Source organism: Meriones unguiculatus, chromosome 4, assembly GCF_030254825.1.
Source record: "Meriones unguiculatus strain TT.TT164.6M chromosome 4, Bangor_MerUng_6.1, whole genome shotgun sequence".
Taxonomy (NCBI): domain Eukaryota; kingdom Metazoa; phylum Chordata; class Mammalia; order Rodentia; family Muridae; genus Meriones; species Meriones unguiculatus.
Window position 1 is genome coordinate 115,166,739 of NC_083352.1, and position 19,548 is coordinate 115,186,286.

At 45.2% G+C, this 19,548-nt stretch overlaps 3 protein-coding genes across 6 annotated transcripts; all 3 read left to right on the forward strand.

The window, feature by feature from the left end:
* LOC110548216 (WAP four-disulfide core domain protein 15B-like) lies at window positions 1–385 on the forward strand. The gene is made up of 2 exons (XM_021636293.1): window positions 1–85; window positions 228–385. The coding sequence occupies exons 1-2, from the start codon at window positions 1–3 to the stop codon at window positions 383–385; spliced, it is 243 nt and encodes an 80-aa protein (XP_021491968.1).
* Window positions 386–5,380: 4,995 nt separating this feature from the next.
* On the forward strand, window positions 5,381–6,534 carry LOC132653533 (WAP four-disulfide core domain protein 15A-like). Of its 2 annotated transcripts, XM_060381318.1 has the most exons (3): window positions 5,382–5,507; window positions 5,640–5,798; window positions 6,441–6,534. In XM_060381318.1, exons 1-2 carry the CDS (start codon window positions 5,423–5,425, stop codon window positions 5,795–5,797), a joined length of 243 nt encoding a protein of 80 aa, XP_060237301.1. In that variant the 5' UTR covers window positions 5,382–5,422; the 3' UTR covers window position 5,798; window positions 6,441–6,534. The 2 variants fall into 2 exon arrangements, 1 of the variants encoding a protein (XP_060237301.1); XR_009591262.1 differs by lacking the exon at window positions 5,640–5,798 and having other exon boundaries at window positions 5,381–5,507; window positions 6,441–6,531.
* Window positions 6,535–15,931: 9,397 nt separating this feature from the next.
* Window positions 15,932–16,943, forward strand: LOC110548247 (WAP four-disulfide core domain protein 12-like). 3 transcript variants are annotated; one of them, XM_021636341.2, is made up of 3 exons: window positions 15,932–16,087; window positions 16,169–16,321; window positions 16,752–16,943. In XM_021636341.2, the coding sequence occupies exons 1-3, from the start codon at window positions 16,012–16,014 to the stop codon at window positions 16,775–16,777; spliced, it is 255 nt and encodes an 84-aa protein (XP_021492016.1). In that variant the 5' UTR covers window positions 15,932–16,011; the 3' UTR covers window positions 16,778–16,943. The 3 variants fall into 3 exon arrangements, with proteins under 3 accessions (XP_021492016.1, XP_021492017.1, XP_021492015.1); XM_021636342.2 differs by having other exon boundaries at window positions 15,984–16,090; window positions 16,732–16,943; XM_021636340.2 differs by having other exon boundaries at window positions 15,984–16,090.
* Window positions 16,944–19,548: the final 2,605 nt, after the last annotated feature.

Genomic DNA, 19,548 nt, shown 5'->3' on the forward strand with positions numbered 1-19,548 from the left:
ATGGAGCTGCGTATCCTCTCTCTATTCACAATGAGCATCCTTCTCTGCTGCAGTATTGCTCATTTCATATTCAAGAGGAGTGAGGGTAAGGTACAGTGTTCCTGGGTCTGCTTGGGTAGAGAAACCTTTCCTCCGAGGAGTTCAAGGAACCACTTGGCACTGATCCTTGAAATAGCGGTTCACAGTTCATCGGTGCCCAAGACTCACCTTGTGATATTTTCTTGCAGTTATGTCCAAACGCGGGTATTGCCCAGAGTTTCATGTTCCCTGCCCTTTTGTCCTCGTGCCCAAATGCAAGCGTGATAGAGGCTGCAAGGGGTCCAAAAAGTGTTGTTTCTACTACTGTCAGATGCGCTGTGTGGACCCCTGGGAGAGTTTGGATTAGGTGAGCAGCCCCGGACATGCTATTCTCCATATCCTTCTGAAACCCCTGCGTGCAGTCACTTGCCTTGTAGGGAGCTGTGGTCTGCCTGTACCTCTACACAGCATGGCAATTAGAGCATCTACATTAATTAGGATTATCCAGAGATTGCCCCTCAGAAAATGCATCACCCATTGCAAAAGAGGTCATCGCCTGTCCCTGTAGACCAAGGACATCTGCATAAGATTATCTCCTCGACCACTGCTGAATATTTCCTGTGCTTATTTTCAGTTGCCCCTTTTCGCATCCTACAACAATAAAATATTTCACACTAGACCTTAAATTATAAAGGGATTTTTGAAATCATAATTTATTATTTGGCTCGTATAGAACCACTCACTCTTAGCCCCTAGTTCCCTGACAGCACATCTCAATGCTCTTGGGAAGAGAGCACATAGCAGATAAAATATTTCACACTATACCTTAAAGGGATTTTTGAAATCATAATTTATTATTTGGCTTATATAGAACCACTCAGTCTTAGCCTCTAATTCCCTGACAGCATATCTCAATGCTCTTGGAAAGAGAGCACATAGCAGGGTTCACATCACTTTGTGGCATCACTTCAGGTGCCCCTGAACCATGTCCCTGCCACAGTTTTGCATCTGTACCTCTTTCTATTCTTTCTAGGCAAATCTGAGAAGATGCATTTGCTACAGTCTCAGTCTAGCATAAGTGGTCTCTGGCTCTTCCTTGGTCCCCACAGGCCTGACCTGATACCAAGAGCAAAGCACTTATTAATGTGAATACAAAAAAAAAAAAAGGAATAAAGTATTGTGTATTTATCTATTTTCTGTTGCAATTTTTTAAAAAAAAAGCTACCTTAGGCTGGGATTTTTAGAAATAAGAAAGTTTTACAACCTAGCACTGCAAAATATACTTGAAATGATGCACACAAATGAGAAAGGACGTTCTGTTGGAAAACACAGGGAAGAATTAATTTCATGAGAGGATAAGGTGAGTTATTATATACTTTTCATTGGCTGTGACAAGAGGCATAACTGTAAGGAAGGAAAGTGCATTTGGGACCTTTGAAGATGTTATCAACCTCAGTAGAAATGGCACAGTGGATATCTGTTAGACTTCAAACCAAATTAGACTTCAAACCAAAATTGGTCAGAAGAGGGCCTCTACATATTAATAAAAAGAACAAGTCAGCAGGACGATATGACAATTGCAAATATTTATGCACAAAGCACCAAGATATCCAATTTGAAATAATAAACTGGAGGGCAATCTAAGGTCCAATGGGTCTAGATACAATGATAAGGAGTGATTTTCACCCTACTTTCATCTCTAGATAGGTCATCCAAACTCAAAGTCAAAAAGAAACTGCAGAGTTAAACTATATAATAGATCAAATAGACTTAACAGATACCTGTAAGATATTCAGCCCAACCAACTTTATTCTTGGCAGAATTATCAAAATAAGCTATGTAAAACAGGTCACAAAGCAAATCTTACTAAAAGTACTCAACTCAGTACAGTGAACCTAGAAGTCAAGAGAAAGCATGCTCAGAGATTGCCTGATGCTGTCCTGAATGAAGAGATAAGGGGGAGTGAGTTCATAGAACAGGAAGAAAATGAATACAGCTTTACCTTTGCAAAAAAGCTAAGGAAGTTCTAAAGGAAAATTCCAGCTATCAGAGTTTATGCAGTGAGTCACTGTGAAGATCAGGTAAGAAGTTTAAAACATCCAACAGTCAAGTTAAACTAAAAGCACCATTTAGAAAGCTCTTAGGAATACAGCTAAGGCAGTTCTAATGACACGTATATTTATCAATGTTAGTCTTTTAAAAAAAATCTGAGAAGGAGCTGGAGAGATGGCTCAGTGGTTAAGAGCACTGTCTGCTCTTCCAAAGGACCCGAGTTCAATTACCAGCTCACAACTGTCTGCCTCTCCTGTTCCACTCTCACAGAGACATATATTCAGTCAAAGCACCAATATACATAAAATAAAAATAAATTTTAAAAAACCTGAGAAATCTTGAATAAATAACTTAGTGGTGAACCTCAAGGTCCCAGATAAGTAATGACAAGTCAAACTCAAAAGCAGTGGGTGGCAAGAAATAATAAACATCAGGAAAGAAATGTATTAAATAGAGAGAGAAAAAGAAATGCAAGTACAGAGCCATAGAATCAGGGCATGGGAGTGAGAGAAAAACAGACATCCAGACCAATGGAATAAAACAGAAGAACTAAAATAAACCTGTGAGGGTACAACATCTGAGTTTTCCCAAAGGTGCCGAAAACCACCCTCCAGCTCTGCTACCCACAGCGCACAGTTGGTCTTGTCGAATCAGGCCAGCTTCACTGCAGAGCTGCTGCTGTCTTAACGGTGTCAAGCCTCAGCTTCTCTCTCTATTACACTTTTAATCCTGGGATTCTCACTGCAACTGAGGCTGTACCATGACTGATAACCTCTTCTAGCCTCTTTTCAGGGAGACTCTGGCCTTACTCTCAATGTCACGCCCCAGCTGTCCTCCAGGATCAAAACCAGCACCACGTGGGAAACTCTTGCCCATTACCAAGTTTGGCTGCCAACAGCAGAACCACAGCTTCTGTGTGTGGACCCTGAAGAAAGACTCCCCAGAAGGCAGAACCTCAAATGATGTTGGTCTCTTATTAATTACAGCTGATTCTCCAACCCTAGCTAAGTAACATTACTGTCCCAGTAATGCACAGGTTTTTTTTATTCCACAGATTATTGATTCTAATGTATGACACAAATAGCCCTGATACTCTTTGCCTCCCTCTGAAGCTTCACAAGTCATGTGTTCATTGCCTGCATCTTTCTGCCATGCAAGTACTAGCCAGGCCCAGATCGCTGCTTAGCTTCAGAGATCAGGCAAGATCAGCCATATTTAGGGTAGTATGGCTGTAGACACCTATACCTTTCCCAATATTTTTACTGTCCAAACTTCCATAGCAGCTCATTGAACTTTGAGCACTGACATATTTATAAAAAGAAAAAAAAAGTCCAGTCCATCGCAGCAATATTCCACTCTCTGCTCTAAGTTTCTGTTCTAGTTTTCTGTTGCTATGATTAAAAAACAAACCAATCAAACCCAACTTGGGGTGGAAAGGTGTCTTAATTACCTCTCTATTGGTGTGATGAGACACCATGCCCAAGGTAACTTCCAGAAGGAGGAGCTTATGTGAGTTCACAGCTTCAGAGGGTGAGTCATGATCATCATGGCAGTGAGCAGGACAGCAGGAAGACATGGTGCCAGAGCAGTAGCTGAGAGCTTACATCTTGAGACACAACCACCAGGCAGGGCTTTTGAAACCTCAAAGCCCCACCCTCCCCAGTGACACCCCTCCTCCAACGAGGCCACACCCCCAAATTCTTCCCAACTAGTTCCACCAAATGGCAACCAAATATACAAATATATGGGGACCATTCTCATTCAAACCACTAGAAAATGCTTTATTTGAATGACACCTCCCCATCGTGGTCTATCATTAAAAGAAGTGAGGACAGGCTGAGGGGCTGAGTCCTGCCTCATCAATCATTAATCAAGAAAACACCTCCACAGACATCTCCACAGGCCAATCTGCTGGAGGCATTTTCTCAGTTGAGGTCCCCTCTTACCAGATGATTGTGTCAAGTTGACAAAATATAATGGGCACAAGCAATCATAGGGCAACTACAAAATTACATGGAGGGAGATCCCACTAGGTGGCCCCCAGAATGGCTGCTGGCAGTACCTAGTTTTGCTGAAGTTAAAGAGTAAGGAGGCACAGCTCTTTCACACATTGGTGCTATTTAAATTGTTATATGTGTATTGGAGAACCCTTGCCCATATTCATGATGGTGGAACATTCCTACTCTCTACTCCATCAGTCCAGCAATTCTGTTTCTACCTACATTCCATTTATTCTCCAAAATATATGTACAAGAATATTCATGGCAACACCCCTTATAAGAGTCAAAACAACAGAGTAGATGTGCATGCTGCTGACTTTTCCTTTCTGGTGTTTTGGGTTTTGTTCTTTGTTTTTGCTTTGCTTGTGTTGGTGTTTGTCTGTTTTGTTAACTGACAATGTAGCAGTTTTCCTTGAGGCAGTTTCATGCATATGTGTCCTTATGCTTTGTTCACATGCACCGCTCTCTCTGCATCTGTCCTTGATACCTCACGCCTGCCTGATGATGGTCTCCTTCCTCCCTTCAAATACGTACCTAATTTCCTTTCATGTCACATGTATTCCATTAATCTTTTTTATTTACTCCTTGCCCCTCCTTTAAGATCTCAACCTTCCCTGTCTTATTCCTACTTCACACACACACACACACACACACAATTAACCTAGAGTTCCATATCAGGAAAAACCATGAAGTATCTACCTTTTGTTATGTTTTGTTTTGTTTTGTTTTGTTTTCAAGACACAGTTTCTCTGTCTGTTCAGAAACTCAGTCTGTAGACCAGGCTGGCCTCGAACTCAGAGATACGACTGCCTCTGCCTTCTGAGTGCTGGGATTAAAGGCGTGCAACCATCACCATGTGAGTGCGCATTATTCCATGTAAGATTATAAGGCTCTTCCTTACGGCTGCACGCAGTCCCACTGTGTATGAGCACCACACCGCATCTTTTTGCTCTTCTGTGGATGAACACCTAGGCTGAGCCCACTGCTCATCTCGGGTGACTCATTTGACAGTGAACATTGATCTGCAAGTATACCTAAGGTATGGAGAAATGTTTCAGTTTTTCTGACTACACGATAACAAGTGTGAGTTGCCTACCCCGGACACAGGGCCTATGAATAACAGTTCTTCTGCTACCTGAACCTACAGCAGAACTTACGAATGAGGAAAGGCCAGGCCAGCCCTGTTAGTTCCTTTTGTAAACAGGAAACAGTTACGTCTTTCCTGTTCAGGCTGATGCACTTCCGCTTTCCTGGCCTATGAACCGCAGCGCTCCCCTCTCCTGCCCCCCATGGTTATTAGCACCGCCCAGCGCTGATTCAAACATCCTCCATGATCACGGTTGTCGCCGGAGATGAAGCCAGGCAGCCTCCCACTGTTCACAGCAGCCATCCTCCTTTGCCTCAGCTTGGTGCAGCCCAGGGCACAGAGGAAAAGAGGTGATGCAGACTGGTCCTGGAGGTCCTAGGGCAGGGGAGCGTTTTCCTCTGAGAATTCTGTAGAACCAGCTAGCTGGTCCTGGCAGGGGTCCCGCCTGTGCTCCCTATTCACTCAGGGGCATTTTTCTACAGCTACGCCAAAACCTGGGTATTGCCCGGAGTTTTTTCTTGATTGCCCGTTTCTCCAATTACCCTTATGCCACCGTGACCAAGGGTGCAAGGGCATCAAAAAGTGCTGTTTCTACTACTGTCAGATGAAGTGTGTGGAACCTTGGACAACTTTGACTTGAAGTGAGTGGCCCCGGACCTACTGTACTCCGTGCTGCCCCAGAAACCTGCCCGAGGATCTAACGTGTCTGTCTTAGAGCCGAGTGCCCACCACCCGTGGAAATCACTGTGATCAGAGCTTTTAGGCTGGGAGTTGCCTAGTAAACACACCATTCCAGCAGGAAGTGGTGGCCCACACCTATAACCCTAGCGTTTGAGAGGTTGACACAGACGGATTAGGAGTCCGGTGTCCTCTCTGGCTGCGTGGGGAGTTTGAGATCAGCCTGGGCTACATAATATCAAGCTTGAAATGGGCACCAGACTTCCCTGTTTAATGGGACCATTTGGATAGCATTATATCTAAGCCAGCCAATTATTACTGAATTTTTTTTTGGCCGTGATTGTTTTCAAGTGCCCCATTTCTCAGTTTGCTGTATTTCACATTGAAGTTGAAAAATAAGGAGTTATGAGTTCATAATTTCATAGCTGAATTGCCTAGAATCTTCCAGCCCTCTGTCCCTAATTCTTTGACTGACACCACAGCTCAGTTCTCTTGGGAGAACTGAATCCCAGGAGTAGGATTCCGGCCATGGTAGCAGTGGGTTCCCAAGCCATGTCGACAGCTTACAATAATTGCTCCTAGCTCTCTGATTCTTCTCTTCCTAGATGGAAACCCTTGCTTAACCAGGGCTGGGAAGATGTCGTGCAGTTGGCTCCAGCCTGGATGACTGACCTCAAATTCTTCTGTCCCATAGGCCCCTCCTATTAGTGTGTTAAATGCTTATTAGTATTAAAACAAAATAAAGAAATAAATCCCTATGTAAAAGCTGTTTCCTGGTGTCATAGGCAATCGCTTGAAGCTAGTACTTTGTATAGAATGGAGGTTTATTTCTCTTATAGTTCTGGAAGCCCAGGAACATACTATCAGTCTGCGTTTGGCACTAGTTAGGGCCTCGAAGTGAATGGCACCCACAGTGGTAGCAACACATGTGGAAGTCAAGAGCAGTACATACAGAAGAAAAGGGTGGGGGAGGGGCACCAGCCCATCCCAAAGGAATAATTCCAGTTCTGCCTGGTACGTAGTGATTATTTCTGAAGGTGTTACTCACATGACCTAATCAACTGCCACCAGGCCGTACCACTTAAAGGCTCCCTACCTCACAAAATGGCCACACTGAAGACAGCTTCATGTAGATGAACTCTTCAGAGAAGCGCTCAAAATAAATCAGATCCACTGTGTACTTTTTAACTGTGTGGAACCCTGTAAGACTTCTCTCTTCATCCCCTCCTTCCTACTCCTCTGTCCTCTTCTTCCTTCCTCTCTCCTTTCCTTCCTCCTTCCCTCTGCCCTTCTCCCCTCTCTTTCCTTCCTCTCCCTTCTCTTTCTTCCATAGATCAGATTCCAGAGATTTTAGGGTCAAATTTTAGCACTTGTACCTTACAAAGGACAGATACACACACACACACACACACACACACACACACACACCGCTTCCTAAGATGGAGGAGCACACTATGTTCACTGCAGCTTTCCCGGCACAGGTGCTGGGTTCTCCTGGTGTCTCGATCTGGGACTAGGTTTGCAACTGTGAGTTAGGAGTAAGCCAGGGACTGTTTTCCCTCGGGACTGTTTAAAGGCTGGTGGATGTTCAGTGGGCAAACTGTCCACTATGCAAGAATGAGGACCTGAGCTTGGATCTCCAGGCCTGTAATCTCCATGCTGGGAGGTAGAGACAGGAGAATCACAGGGGCTATTGGTCAGCCATAGCTAGCTACCCAGTGAACTCTAGGTTCAGTGAGTGACCCTGTCTCAAAAAATAAGGTGGAGAGGGATAGAGGAAGATGCTCACTGTTGACCTTTGGCCTCCGTGTGTACCCACACGCATGCACTACACAGGAAGCGAGAAAGGGAAAAACACTAAGGTCCTTATGGTCTTGAAATATAAGTCATTATAAGTTAGTGAGTAGAGAAAGAGATCCTCCATGGCTCATCCTAATCTTCCTCACAAAACGTTTTCTGATTCAGTTTCTTCACTTCATGCTTCTGTGCTGCTTTCAACTTCCTTAAAAACCGCAGTGGTTGTAGAGATTTGAGAAGATGGCCTACTGTACACGCCCCTGTGCTTACTTACTGGGCCAAGATCGCCTGATATTGCTACGAGGAATTAAATCAGGCCATTTGGAGAAGCCACGGCACAACTGAGGCTGTGACAATATTATTGAGAGCAACCAGACTTTTTAGATCTTTATCAGAAACAGAATATAATGGAAATTGCCAGGATCAATACAGTTGTAGTTGCCGGGACACAATGACCTTTGCAAGTTATACAGGGTACACAAGATTAATGTCTAAGGCCACTTGTCCTTATGCTTCACTTACTGCTAAGAGAACATACAGAGAAACACAAATAGGGCCTGGACACTTCACTGCCTGAGGGAGTGGATCAGTCTGTAGGGAACAAAGAAGGCACATAGTGTCCCAAGAGTCATGGACTCTAACCTGAAAAGCCTATGACACGCGCCTCTCAAGGTAGCAAGGCCAAGCCAACTCCATGGTTCCCTTCAGCCTACTAAATTTTTGTGACAAATGCCAGGAAAAAAAAAAAAGTTTGAGGGAAACCGTTGGTTCAATGCCATGTTTTCAGTGGCAGTCTGATGTTTTTATAGTAGCTGCATCACTGTAAGTGGTGCAGCAAAAGCACTGAACAAGACCACTCTGTGCATAGAAGAAAAAAAAAAGTTTATTAGAGAGCAAACTGCTGAGTTATCTCACAATGTAGAGGACAGCAGCCCAGCCAGGAGAACAAGAAGGCTCTACAGGGTTTCTGGAGGCTCACGGGCAGACCCTTTCCTCTCCGGAGATTTTTTTTTTCCTTTGCTCTGCCTTGACTAGAACAGGGTCCCAATCCTACTGAGAGGGCTCTGTGCTTGATGCAGTGAGGCCAATTTAGGAGTATCAGCTGTCCTTTGCCGATGGTGGATGGCCGTTTAGGGGGGAACTTGAAGATTGCAGTTATTTGAAAAGCAATATCCCTGAGTCACGGGGTTTCTGAGAAATCCTGGGGATTGGGTTTCTATTTACCCACGGCCATCTGCGCCAGCTAAGCTCAGGGAGCCATTTTAGGGTATGGCTCTAAAATGCACCACCATCTTAGGGGCGTGCTTTGTGATCTAACAGTCACAAGGTATAAAATTTTATATACAGATTTAGTAGTGTCGTTTATATTAATGGGTGCATTGAACTTTTCAGTGTTCTTAGTGAAACTGAATTATGTCTCTGTCTTCATTTGATGGTAACATTGACTAACAAAGAAAGATAAAAGAAGGCCTAGAGAAATAGCCCAGTGGTTACGAGCTCTGGCTGCTCCTCCAGAGGGCCCAGTCCTGTTCTCTGCACCCACATGGTGGCTCACAATGACCCGTAACTCCAATTCCAGGGGATCCGATGCCCTTTTCTGGACCCCTCAGGCACCATGCATGCAATGCTGGCAAAACACTTACACACATAAAATAATAAATGTTTAACGATAAATTCCGACAGCAGTGAGTCCTCTGCCACGTGTCACCCTCAGAGCTCTTTTGGGCGAAGAATGTTATCCACAGAGCGATCCTTTCTCCTCTCTGATAGGACCCCGACACTTTAAACTTAATAGCAATAGCCGTGTGTTTTTCGCTGGAACGCCACGTGAAATACAGCATGGCAGGGAGGGCTACTTTTGCTTTTCAGTTAACGTATTTTAAATTATGGCTGCTGTAGTTACTAACACAATGATGCTGTGAGCCAGTAAGTAATTACTGTTAGTTGGGGACAATAGCTATGTGCAAGGCTCTTTGCCTGCTTCAAACTGGGCTGCCTTTCCAGATTCCAGGGACAAAATCCTTCCTAACAGTACCCTCGGCACTCGGCAAACATATGCCCAAGTCAACGATCCCCTCCCCGGGAGCTGGCAATAGGTGTGATTTTGAAGAATTACCTTCTCTGTGACTAAAAGGATACACACAGCCTTATCCCAGACACGTAGGCAATTCCTTTCCATGCCTGAGCGGAAGTAATCACAGTGAGTAATTTCACAGCCTTGGATTTTCTCATGGAGAACTGGAGGGAGGGCTCGGTCCTGTCATTTTAAAACCAGTCAGTCTCTCAGCTGAAGGCAAAGCTGACCTGGATACCTGAAGTAGGCCCATCTCATTGTAACCTGTTTTCATAATGGGACCAGGAAATGCTCAGCCACAACTCTCCAGTGTCCCCCAGGCCCTCTTCAACACCTTCTGCTATCCTTATCTTTCTTGCAGTCCTTTATTTTAGGCTCTCAGCACACTTGAAAGTCTTTCTGGATGTTCAAAGCAGGCCAGAGGTAAGTTCAAGGGGGTGTGGATGTGAGCTTAGCTAATATTGGGGTACCAGCAACTGGGGGAGCTGGCCCAAAGTGTCTTCCGGAGGCTGATGTCTCCTTCTTCTTTCCCTTACATTTTCTCCATGCTCCCCAACACACACACACGTACACACGTGTACACACACAGGCACACATACTAGCCATATGGACATTTGTGCATGACAGAGTCCAGAGCCTGAGTGGATCAGAAAGAGTGAAGACCTAGCAAGCTGATGCCAGGCTGATGAGGACAAAAAGTAGAAACTCCAGCTACGGTATGAGCAGGCTTCATCCTATCCATTGAGAACACAAAGAGGAAGACAGATGTTTCTGGAAGAACAAAAAATTCCCAAGATATAATTCCTGCCTGGGTTTCCAGCCTGTCACCATGCGCACTTCAATTTTTTTTTTTTTAATGCAGTTTATTCAGGAACCTTGAACAATCATCTGACCCTGGGGAAAGCCAGCCCACAGCTTAAATAGCCTCTGAGTAGCCAACCCCAGCATGCCACATGGGCAATGCAGATAGGTCCACATACATGGAAGCAAGCCAGATCCTCAGCCTTAGCCAAATGTGGAGTTGTTCGTGACAGAGAGCACTCACCATCGGGAAGGTGGAAGGCGGAAACCAGCTCCATCTTTAAGGCGCGGCATTACGCAGCTCTCTACAGTTCTCCCTTTTTGTTTTAGACGCATCAGGCAAGAGTAGAGGTCTGATCTCTGATATTAGAAATAAATTGGGACTTTGTACTGATGTTCATTTAGGTGTCATCCACCCAAAGAGCATCAGACCCGTCTGATACCTTTTTCTCAGAGGCGGGACCTGGGGTATCAACCCGCATGCAATCAGACATGCTCTTCTCTGGGTCCAAAGCGGCTGACCCTGAGTGCAGTGCTTAGCCTCGCATCCTGAGCGTAACATTTTAGCTTTTTATGGTATCCAACCATGCTTGGGGAGAATGTCCTGCTTCAAAGGCTGTAAAGGCCTGAATGATCATGGCTGCATCACACTATTGTGAGACTCTAATCTTGCATATATACCACAGGCAAACCAAGGAGACCAACACCAGAAGGCCTGCTAACGCTCCCATGCCCACCCATTCCTTCAGATGATTCATGGCTGCAGCAATCCATGATGATAATCCTGTGGCTAGTCCTGCGTCCACTCTGGTAGAATTTACCGTGACAATGGCCACTCTCAGCTGCTCCATCGTAGTATCGAATTCTCCAGTCCAATTACCTAAACTATAGCTAGACAATTGTTTAGACAGATTTGCAGCACAGGGAAAATTCTCATGTTGTATGCTAGTGACTCAAAGTCCAGCATACTTTCATTGACAGCCAAGTTGAGCGATTTGCCATAGGGTATCAATTTGCTCCTGCACGAGGTCAATCCTCTGATTGAACACCATCAAGCCTCCTTTTAGTTGAGCATTAATTCCTTTTTGTATATCTAAGGCATGAGCTACATTGGCTAAAAGGTTATTCAGGGTCTGAGCAATCTGCCCAGTATGACTCATGGCTAATGCCGTGGTGGTAGCTCCAACAGTCGCCAATGAGATGGCAGTAACAATGGCAGCTGTAATTCCAGGATCCCTTTTCTGTCTGAAGAGAGTCATAGCGTGAGGGCATCAACGGGCACAGGCACCCAGCGAGGCATGCGAGTAACCAGCTAGTAAATTTACTAGCATTCCAGCATTGGGTAAAAAAGCAAGTATCATTACCACAATTACTTGGCTCTATCTGGCTAATAATGAATAAAAATGGGGGATATAAACAAACAGGTGTGGGCTTATAGGAAATATTATGAGAAGCCTTAACCCCCTCGTTGGAACATCCTGCATCAGTTCTAGAACTAGCAGTGGTGGTGACCGAGGTCTGAGTAGGTTCAGGAGACCATTGCCCCCAGGGGCGAGACGTGCTCCATGTAAATTGACTAAGTCCCTGTTTTCCTCCACTTTTGAAAGTCATTTAAGGTTCTTAAATTATTTTTTCCCTTTTTTTTTTTTAATTTTTCATCAATTACACTTTATTCATTCTGCATCCCCCCATAAGCCCCTCCCTCCTCCCCTCCCAAACCCACCCTTCCTCCTCCCTCTGCTTGCATGCCACTCCCCAAGTCCACTGATAGGGGAGGTTCTCCTCTCCTTTCTGATCTTAGTCCATCAGTTCACATCAAAAGTGGCTGCATTGTCCTCTACTATGGCCTGGTAAGGCTGCTCCCCCTCAGGAGGAGGTGACTAAAGAGCAGGCCAGTCAGTTCATGTCAGAGGCAGTCCCTCTTCACATTACTATGTAACCCAATTGGACTCTGAACTGCCCTGGGCTACATCTGTGCAGGGGTTCTGGGTTATCTCTATGAATAGTCCTTGGTTGGAGTATGAGTCTCTGGGAAGTTCCCTGTGTTCAAATTTTCTTGTTCTGTTGCTCTTCTTGTGGAGACCCTGTCCTCTCCAGCTCTTACTAAAAATTCCCAAGATATAATTCCTGCCTGGGTTTCCAGCCTGTCACCATGCGCACTTCTGAACCAAGAGTGCAGCATCAGATGGAAACTGTCACCTGCCGTCTTGACCCCGAGACCCTGCACTTGCCTCCCATAGTCACATGAGCCACCTCCTTAAAGTCCCACCTCACCCCCAAACCTACTGCTTTTGCATATACCTCTGGAGAACCTTGACTAACATGGCATGTTCAGTAAAACTCATTTTGTGGCGTCTAGTTGTATACATTTTAGCAAATACAGAGATTTGTGTAGTGGGTGTCACAATCGGGATACAGTACATTTATCTCTAAAACAGCTACACTTTTGGTTTTTGTGGAGTTTTGTTTTGTTTTGTTTCTGTTTTCCATTATGTTAACATTCTGCCCGCAGCTCCCGAGCACCACTGGCCATGTGCACACACTGCTCTTACCACTTGGCTTTTCCCCGAATGTGGCACACAAGATGAAAAGTTATTTGGCTGTAGCTACAAAACCATGTTAATGCACACAGAATGTGCTGGTTTTGGTTGAGGGGTCATGGTGTGTTGATGCTTCTGTTATTGTTGTATTAGATGGGAGGGGACTTGTGATGTAGCCCAGGGTGGCCTCCAACCATTGAGCTTCCTGCTTCCACCTCTTGAGTGCTGGGACAACAGGCCTGCATCTCCACACCCCACTCTCCATTTCCATTTAGAATCATCTCGCTTCCACATAAAAGGGAGGGATGGCCAAAGCAACAAAAGTAGATTGCCCTCTTAAACCAAGACCAAAGTCAACTGGAGAGGAAAATGACCTCTGATTAATATTTGGTCCTAAAGAGAGGACACCTTCACTCCACCCTGTGACCATAACCAGAAGCCACGGGGTTTGCCATCATCCACATCCACCAAGGAAGTAAAACAAAAGAATAATTAGCGGGAAGTTTGAGACAGAGGCCACCTCTTAGAGCAGGGTGGCCTGATAAGTTCTGATCTGTTATGCTCCGTGAAGTTATTATAAATTGCTGGGCATGGTGGCACAGACCTTTAATTCCAGCACTTCGGAGGCAGATGCAGGGAGATCTCTATGAGTTCAAGGCCAGCCTGGTCTACATAGTGAGAGACCAAAAGATAAGCAGCAATTGTTAACACTATGTAGAGTAGGCACGGTATAGCAGTAAGTTCCCTGAGGGAAGAGCTACCTCGCTGCATTCTTTCCCGCCTTCCCAGTTCCGGGTGGGTACGTGACTCGGCTCACAATCTGCCTTCCCGCCTTCCCGATTCCGGGTACGTGACTCGACTCACAATCTGCCTTCCCACCTTCCCTGTTCTGGGTACGTGACTTAACTACGGCTTTGTTCGAACCACCCAATCAGACCCCTGTAACTATGCTTCTCGCTTCTGTAACCGCTCCTCCTGCTCCCAAGCCCTATAAAAACCCATCACCCCCACCGAGAGGCGCGCAAGTCCTCCGATAGGCTTGGTCGCCCCGGGTACCCGTGTATCAAAATAAACCTCTTGCGGCTTGCATCCGAAGGCTGGTCTCGCTGTTCCTTGGGAAGCGGGGTCTCCCCATCTAGATAGGCTCTTGGGAGTCTTTCATTAGCAAGTTTCCAGGAGAGCCAGGGCTCTGTGGAGAAACCTTGTCAAAAAACAAAACAAAACAAAAAAAAATTTATAAAATATGTGTTTAATGCTGCTGTTTTCAAAGAGGAAAAACATTGGTTGCATTCTTTCATCTGTAGGGCTTGTATAATAAAGTTGGTGTTTCTGTTTGTTTCAGGAAATTGCATCAAAAACTAGCTACAAATAAACTTTGGAGACAGAAAAGCAAATGTGTTTTATTGGGCCACACGTAGCACATACTGTCAGTTTTCTAAGATATGATCGTCATTTCGTACGTTGGAGACTTTCATTATTAGGATTTGCATTGTGTATATAAGTAAAGCATGGAAGATATACCTTTTGCAGTTTGGTTTTAAGTGTTTCAACAATTATTGATCCAAACTGTTATTAATTGTTCAATCCAGTATAGGTATATGAGTGCATATGAGTATCACTGCTCTGGTTTTTAATATTTTCTGTATATTTGATAGTAATAAAAAGTTGGAGGTAAGGAATAGCCAGCATACTCCAACATTTATATATTTGCTCACCAAGTCCCCAGACTTCAGCTCTGAGACACAACATACCAATGAACCTGCAGCCATGACTCACCGCCTAATAGGGATCCAGATGGAGGGATCCTCCCTCTCTTCACTTGACCTCAAATCAGCCCCTTTTATAGCCCAGGAAGTAGACACACCCCATACTCAAATACAAACCTTACTCAAGACTCCCAGTAGCAAATTGCAGAAAACTAACTCAACCAGCTTAGGCAAAAAGGTAAATCTTAGGTGTGGTGACCTGTCTACCAGTGAGGCATCAAATTGCTGATCTTGGGGGGAAACGCTGGTGAAGGACAGGATTCCCTCAAAAGCGCTCACATCTCTCATCTCTTTTTTTTTTTTAACACGTTATGTATTTACCCTCTCCAGTTCCTGGGCTTGTGAGGATTATGTTTCCCCCTGTAGAGGTAATTCAAAGAAAAGACTCAAGACGTTGCCCTGCTCCACACACACAGCACCATTCTACCTATGGGCTTCCTTCCCAAAAGATCCCCAGGCTAGGAGTCCAAACTGGATTCATAGTTCTGAAGGGAGGCGACTTGGAATCGAAGATGTGAGAGCTGGAGGGGCTGAGCAGGGTTTTGGGGTGGGGGTGCATTTCAGGAAATGCAACCTAATTTCTATGAACGAGATAAAACTTTGACATCTGTTTTATAAATAAGGAAAAAGTAAGTTTTAGAAAGGAAAAGCCTTCAGCCACATAACTAGTAACAGAGCCAAAGTCGGCTTTCGCCTGTGGCACGTGAGGATGGCATGGTTTGGAGCATGTAGTGATGGAATCTGGGTGCGACAGAGCCTTCCCTGGAGTGATGAGAAAACTGGGGACCAGTCCCAACATGACAGGAAGAAGTGAAGGACTCTGTCTGGAGGGGGACAGTCAGAAACGGGGCTCAGTGGTGAACATCAGATTTGAGGAGACCTGGTCCTGCCACTGCCAGGCTGTGTGTCCTTGAGTGCCCCTCTGTGCTTCCTTTCCTCCTTCTCCCATAGGAAAGTGCAGTCTTGACGGTTACTTGGCCTCAGTAGACACCTCTACCTCTTGTGCAAACAAAGGATCTCACAGTTAGGAGATCTTGGAGAGGGCCCAAGTCCCTTCCTGGAGATGGTGGACATTTCTGACGGGGCTTGAAAAGCACAGGCCTCCCTGTCATCAGCAAACCTTGAGCCCTGCCCATTGCCACTCCCAGCAGAAACAATAGAAATCCAGCCTCAGCCTCAGCCTCAGCCTCTTGGCAGCATGCGGTCAGACGGTCTCTTGGTCCTTGTAGTGGTCCTCATTTCCACTGCTCTGGTGGCTGGAGATGGAGTCAAAGGTGGTATGTGGATATGGTGAGATGGGTAGAGACGGGATGGAAACCCTCCTCTTACCTTGTGCCTTCCTCTACCAAATAAAGAGAAAGCAGGAGTTTGCCCGGTGGACAATTGGCGCTGCATCAGGACTGAGGGCCCCCTGTGTCACAGAGACAGGAACTGTGAGGGTGAGCAGAAGTGCTGTTATCTTCACTGTCGCTACAGATGTGTGCAACCTGTGAAGACGCTGGAGGACAGTAAGTAGCCCCCACTCCTGTTCATGGCCCTCCCTCCCACTCTCCCTGTCCCTGTCTAGCTCCTGAAAGCATGGGGGAGCAGTTTTTGGAGCAGAAGGGTAGAGTGAAATGGTTATGAGCTTATGGGATCCCAGAGATCAGTGGCCTTGAACTTCTCCTTTGGACAGTGGAGGAAAACAGGGATGTGCTCAGGGCAGAGTGGGGAGAAATGCCTCCGAGCTCTCCCTCCTCCCAGGACTGTCCTCCATAAGTCATGCTCCTCCTTTCCTCCTCTGGAAGTCGCTGTCACCTACCCCTGCTCCCAAGGGTCCACAGACTTAAAGTATGGGAGAAACTGGCACCCTATGGGAAGCTTGGCCCAGAGTCTGGTGTGCAAAAGAGGGGGCGACATGAGCCTCCCTCTTCTGCAGGGTCCCCTCCGCTTCCATAGATGGAGCCCTCATAAGTGAGGTGTGATGCCTCATAGACAAGGCCTCAGGGGACTGCCTCATCCTTCCACCACGTAAGGACACAGCAAGAAGGGACAAAGACCGAAAACCAGACCTTTCCAGATCCTGAATCTCCCGGCACCTTGATCTTGGACCCCCAGCCTCCAGAACTCTGAGAAATAAATGTTGTTTATAAGCCACTCAGTCTATGGTAATTTGTTACAGCAGCCCAGAAAGACTAACACAATTTAATAGTTTAAAAATTCCTGTTCAACATTATATATATGACACATATTGAAATATATATATATATATACACACACACACACACACACACACACACAAATAAACACTTCTGGAAATACACACAAAAATTTTTGGAAAAAAAATGTATAAAACTTTATTAAATGACATTTTAAAAGATCTGACTAAACAGAATAAAATTGTCCATAATATGATTTTTGTGAAAAAGATATGCTCTTACAGCTGGTCAAAGGGCAGAGAATAAAGTGACTATGGAGTCGTGAATTGTTTATCCCTAAATGAGACATCTGTACCACACAATACTCACTGTCACCAAGGCTCAGAGAACATCAAGGAAAAGCCAGAGATCCTGGAAGATTGGAGCAACTAATGTCTTCTGTGCATGACAGGGCCGCTGCCCTCAGGAACTCACAGTAGCCAGAGAGAGACCTGCACGAATCAGGCCAGTGGATACTCTGGCAAGGACAAGGAAGGGATGCATGAGGCCCCACCCTTGGCTGAGGAGCCATGTCAGTTGATGGCCACTAGAGGGAGCATAGTCATCTTTCCTCAGTGGTATGGCCCACCGGTGGGTTGCTAGGGCCCCAGGGGATGGTAGCCCACACCCAGGGCATGTGGGCACACTAGTTGGATTCAGTGAGTTATCTTAAAAAGAGAGAGGGGGAAAAAAGGCATGAATTGGGAGAGGAATGTGGAAAGGGCTCTGGGGAAGGTGAAGGGAAGAATGGGAAAGAGATGATCTAAATACATTCTGTTAGTACATCCTCTGGGATGACAGTATCAGAGACTACATAAAGTATATATGCATGTATATATAATTATATGTGTGCATATGTACATATGTAATGTATTATACGTGTTTGCGATGTTATATGTGTGTATGCATTCACTATGTATATACACACATATATGATTTTTACATATTACATGTAGAATACAATGTGCACATATGCCTGCTCTTTCCTGAATACCAAGAGTCCACAAGACAAAGATGTCCATCCTGGTTAACATAATTTACATATAACTACAATCTAACCCCTTGGGAATTTGTAACCCGTAATTAACTTGTTGCCACAGGCCCCGTCATCCACGGCTTCCTGATGTTTACAGGATGCCATTTCGTCATTCCCTGCTCTCCTTGCCCTTGTGTGAGGAAGCATGGCTTTACAATGAGAGGGCTGAGGTGCACCACCGAAATGCATCCGTCTGTCTGAGCAACGTGAAAATAGGCGAGCCAGGCATGGACTCCGCCTCGGGTGACCAAACAGGCAGCACGCGTCATCCACCACCCAGGAAGGTTATTGCCAAGACGATTTTCCCCTGGTTGGGTTTCTGGAGCTAATGTCGTGTAGGGAAATGTGAAGGGCAGAGCTGAAAGATACCACACAGCAAGGATATGGGCTCCTCTGAGTAGACATCCATCTGTTTGCTCAATCAGAAATAGGAAAAGGGATGACTGGGAGGAGGGCAGAAGCGAGCTAGAATGTTGGTTCCAGAATGGAGGAAACTGCGGATGTCTCAGCCATGCAGTGAATGCCCGGAGTGTGGATTTGGTTCCAACAACTGCACAGACTCATTTCTTTAAAAAGAGTTATCTGTAATTATGTGCGTGTCTACGTGTCTGTGTCAGGGTATGCGCGTGTGAGGTGCCCATGAAGAACAGGAGGGTGTCAGATCTTCCGGACCTGGAGTTAAAAGAGGTTGTGAGCCACCTGAATGCTGGTAATCAAACTTTTGGGTCCTCTGCAAGAGTAGTTTGAGATCTTAACGGCTAAGCTATCTCTCCAGCCCCACCAAGTCATTTTTATGACAATAAGGAAAATAAGAAGTAAACAGAGAAGCAGATGATTAGGTGTGACAATGACAAATTCAGTTGTGTGAGGAAATGTCATTATTTCCTTTCTTTCAAAGTTGACATAAGGTTTTTCTGCGCAGCCCAGGCTAAACTGGACCCAGTCTTGTTAGCAGCACACCCTGGGTGACAGGACTCTCTGAGCACATCACCACACTCAGCCTAAATGTCCCTGGTTCTTAGAGATCCATACTGAAATATCTAAAGGCAGAATTATGAAGTTTACTTAAAAATTCTTCAAAAATTAAAAAAAAATGGTGACTATGCACAAAAGGAAATGTTGGAAAGTGTTACTGTTGAGTTTGGAATGGGTGGAGCTTCATAAAAGGGGTTACTGTTCTTTTGTACGTTTTTGAAATGGGCGTAAAAATCGTTACAGCAAACACTGGGTTATTTTTGTCCATATTAAAATAATCATTGAGTTGGTATGGGGCAATGTATGAACATGTAAATTAATAAAATGGCTATCCTAAGTCACTTAAACATCATGAAGTTGTAACTATTACAACAGCAGTACTGGCTGAAAAATAAACACAGGAGAGCGGGGTGGGGCACATGCTTGAAGCCCAGCACTTGGAGCAGAGACAGGCAGATCTTTGAGTTTGAGAGAGCCTTTTCCAGGACAGCAATAGCTACACAGAGACACCTTGTCTTAGGGAAAAAGAAAGAAAGAAAATAAAGAA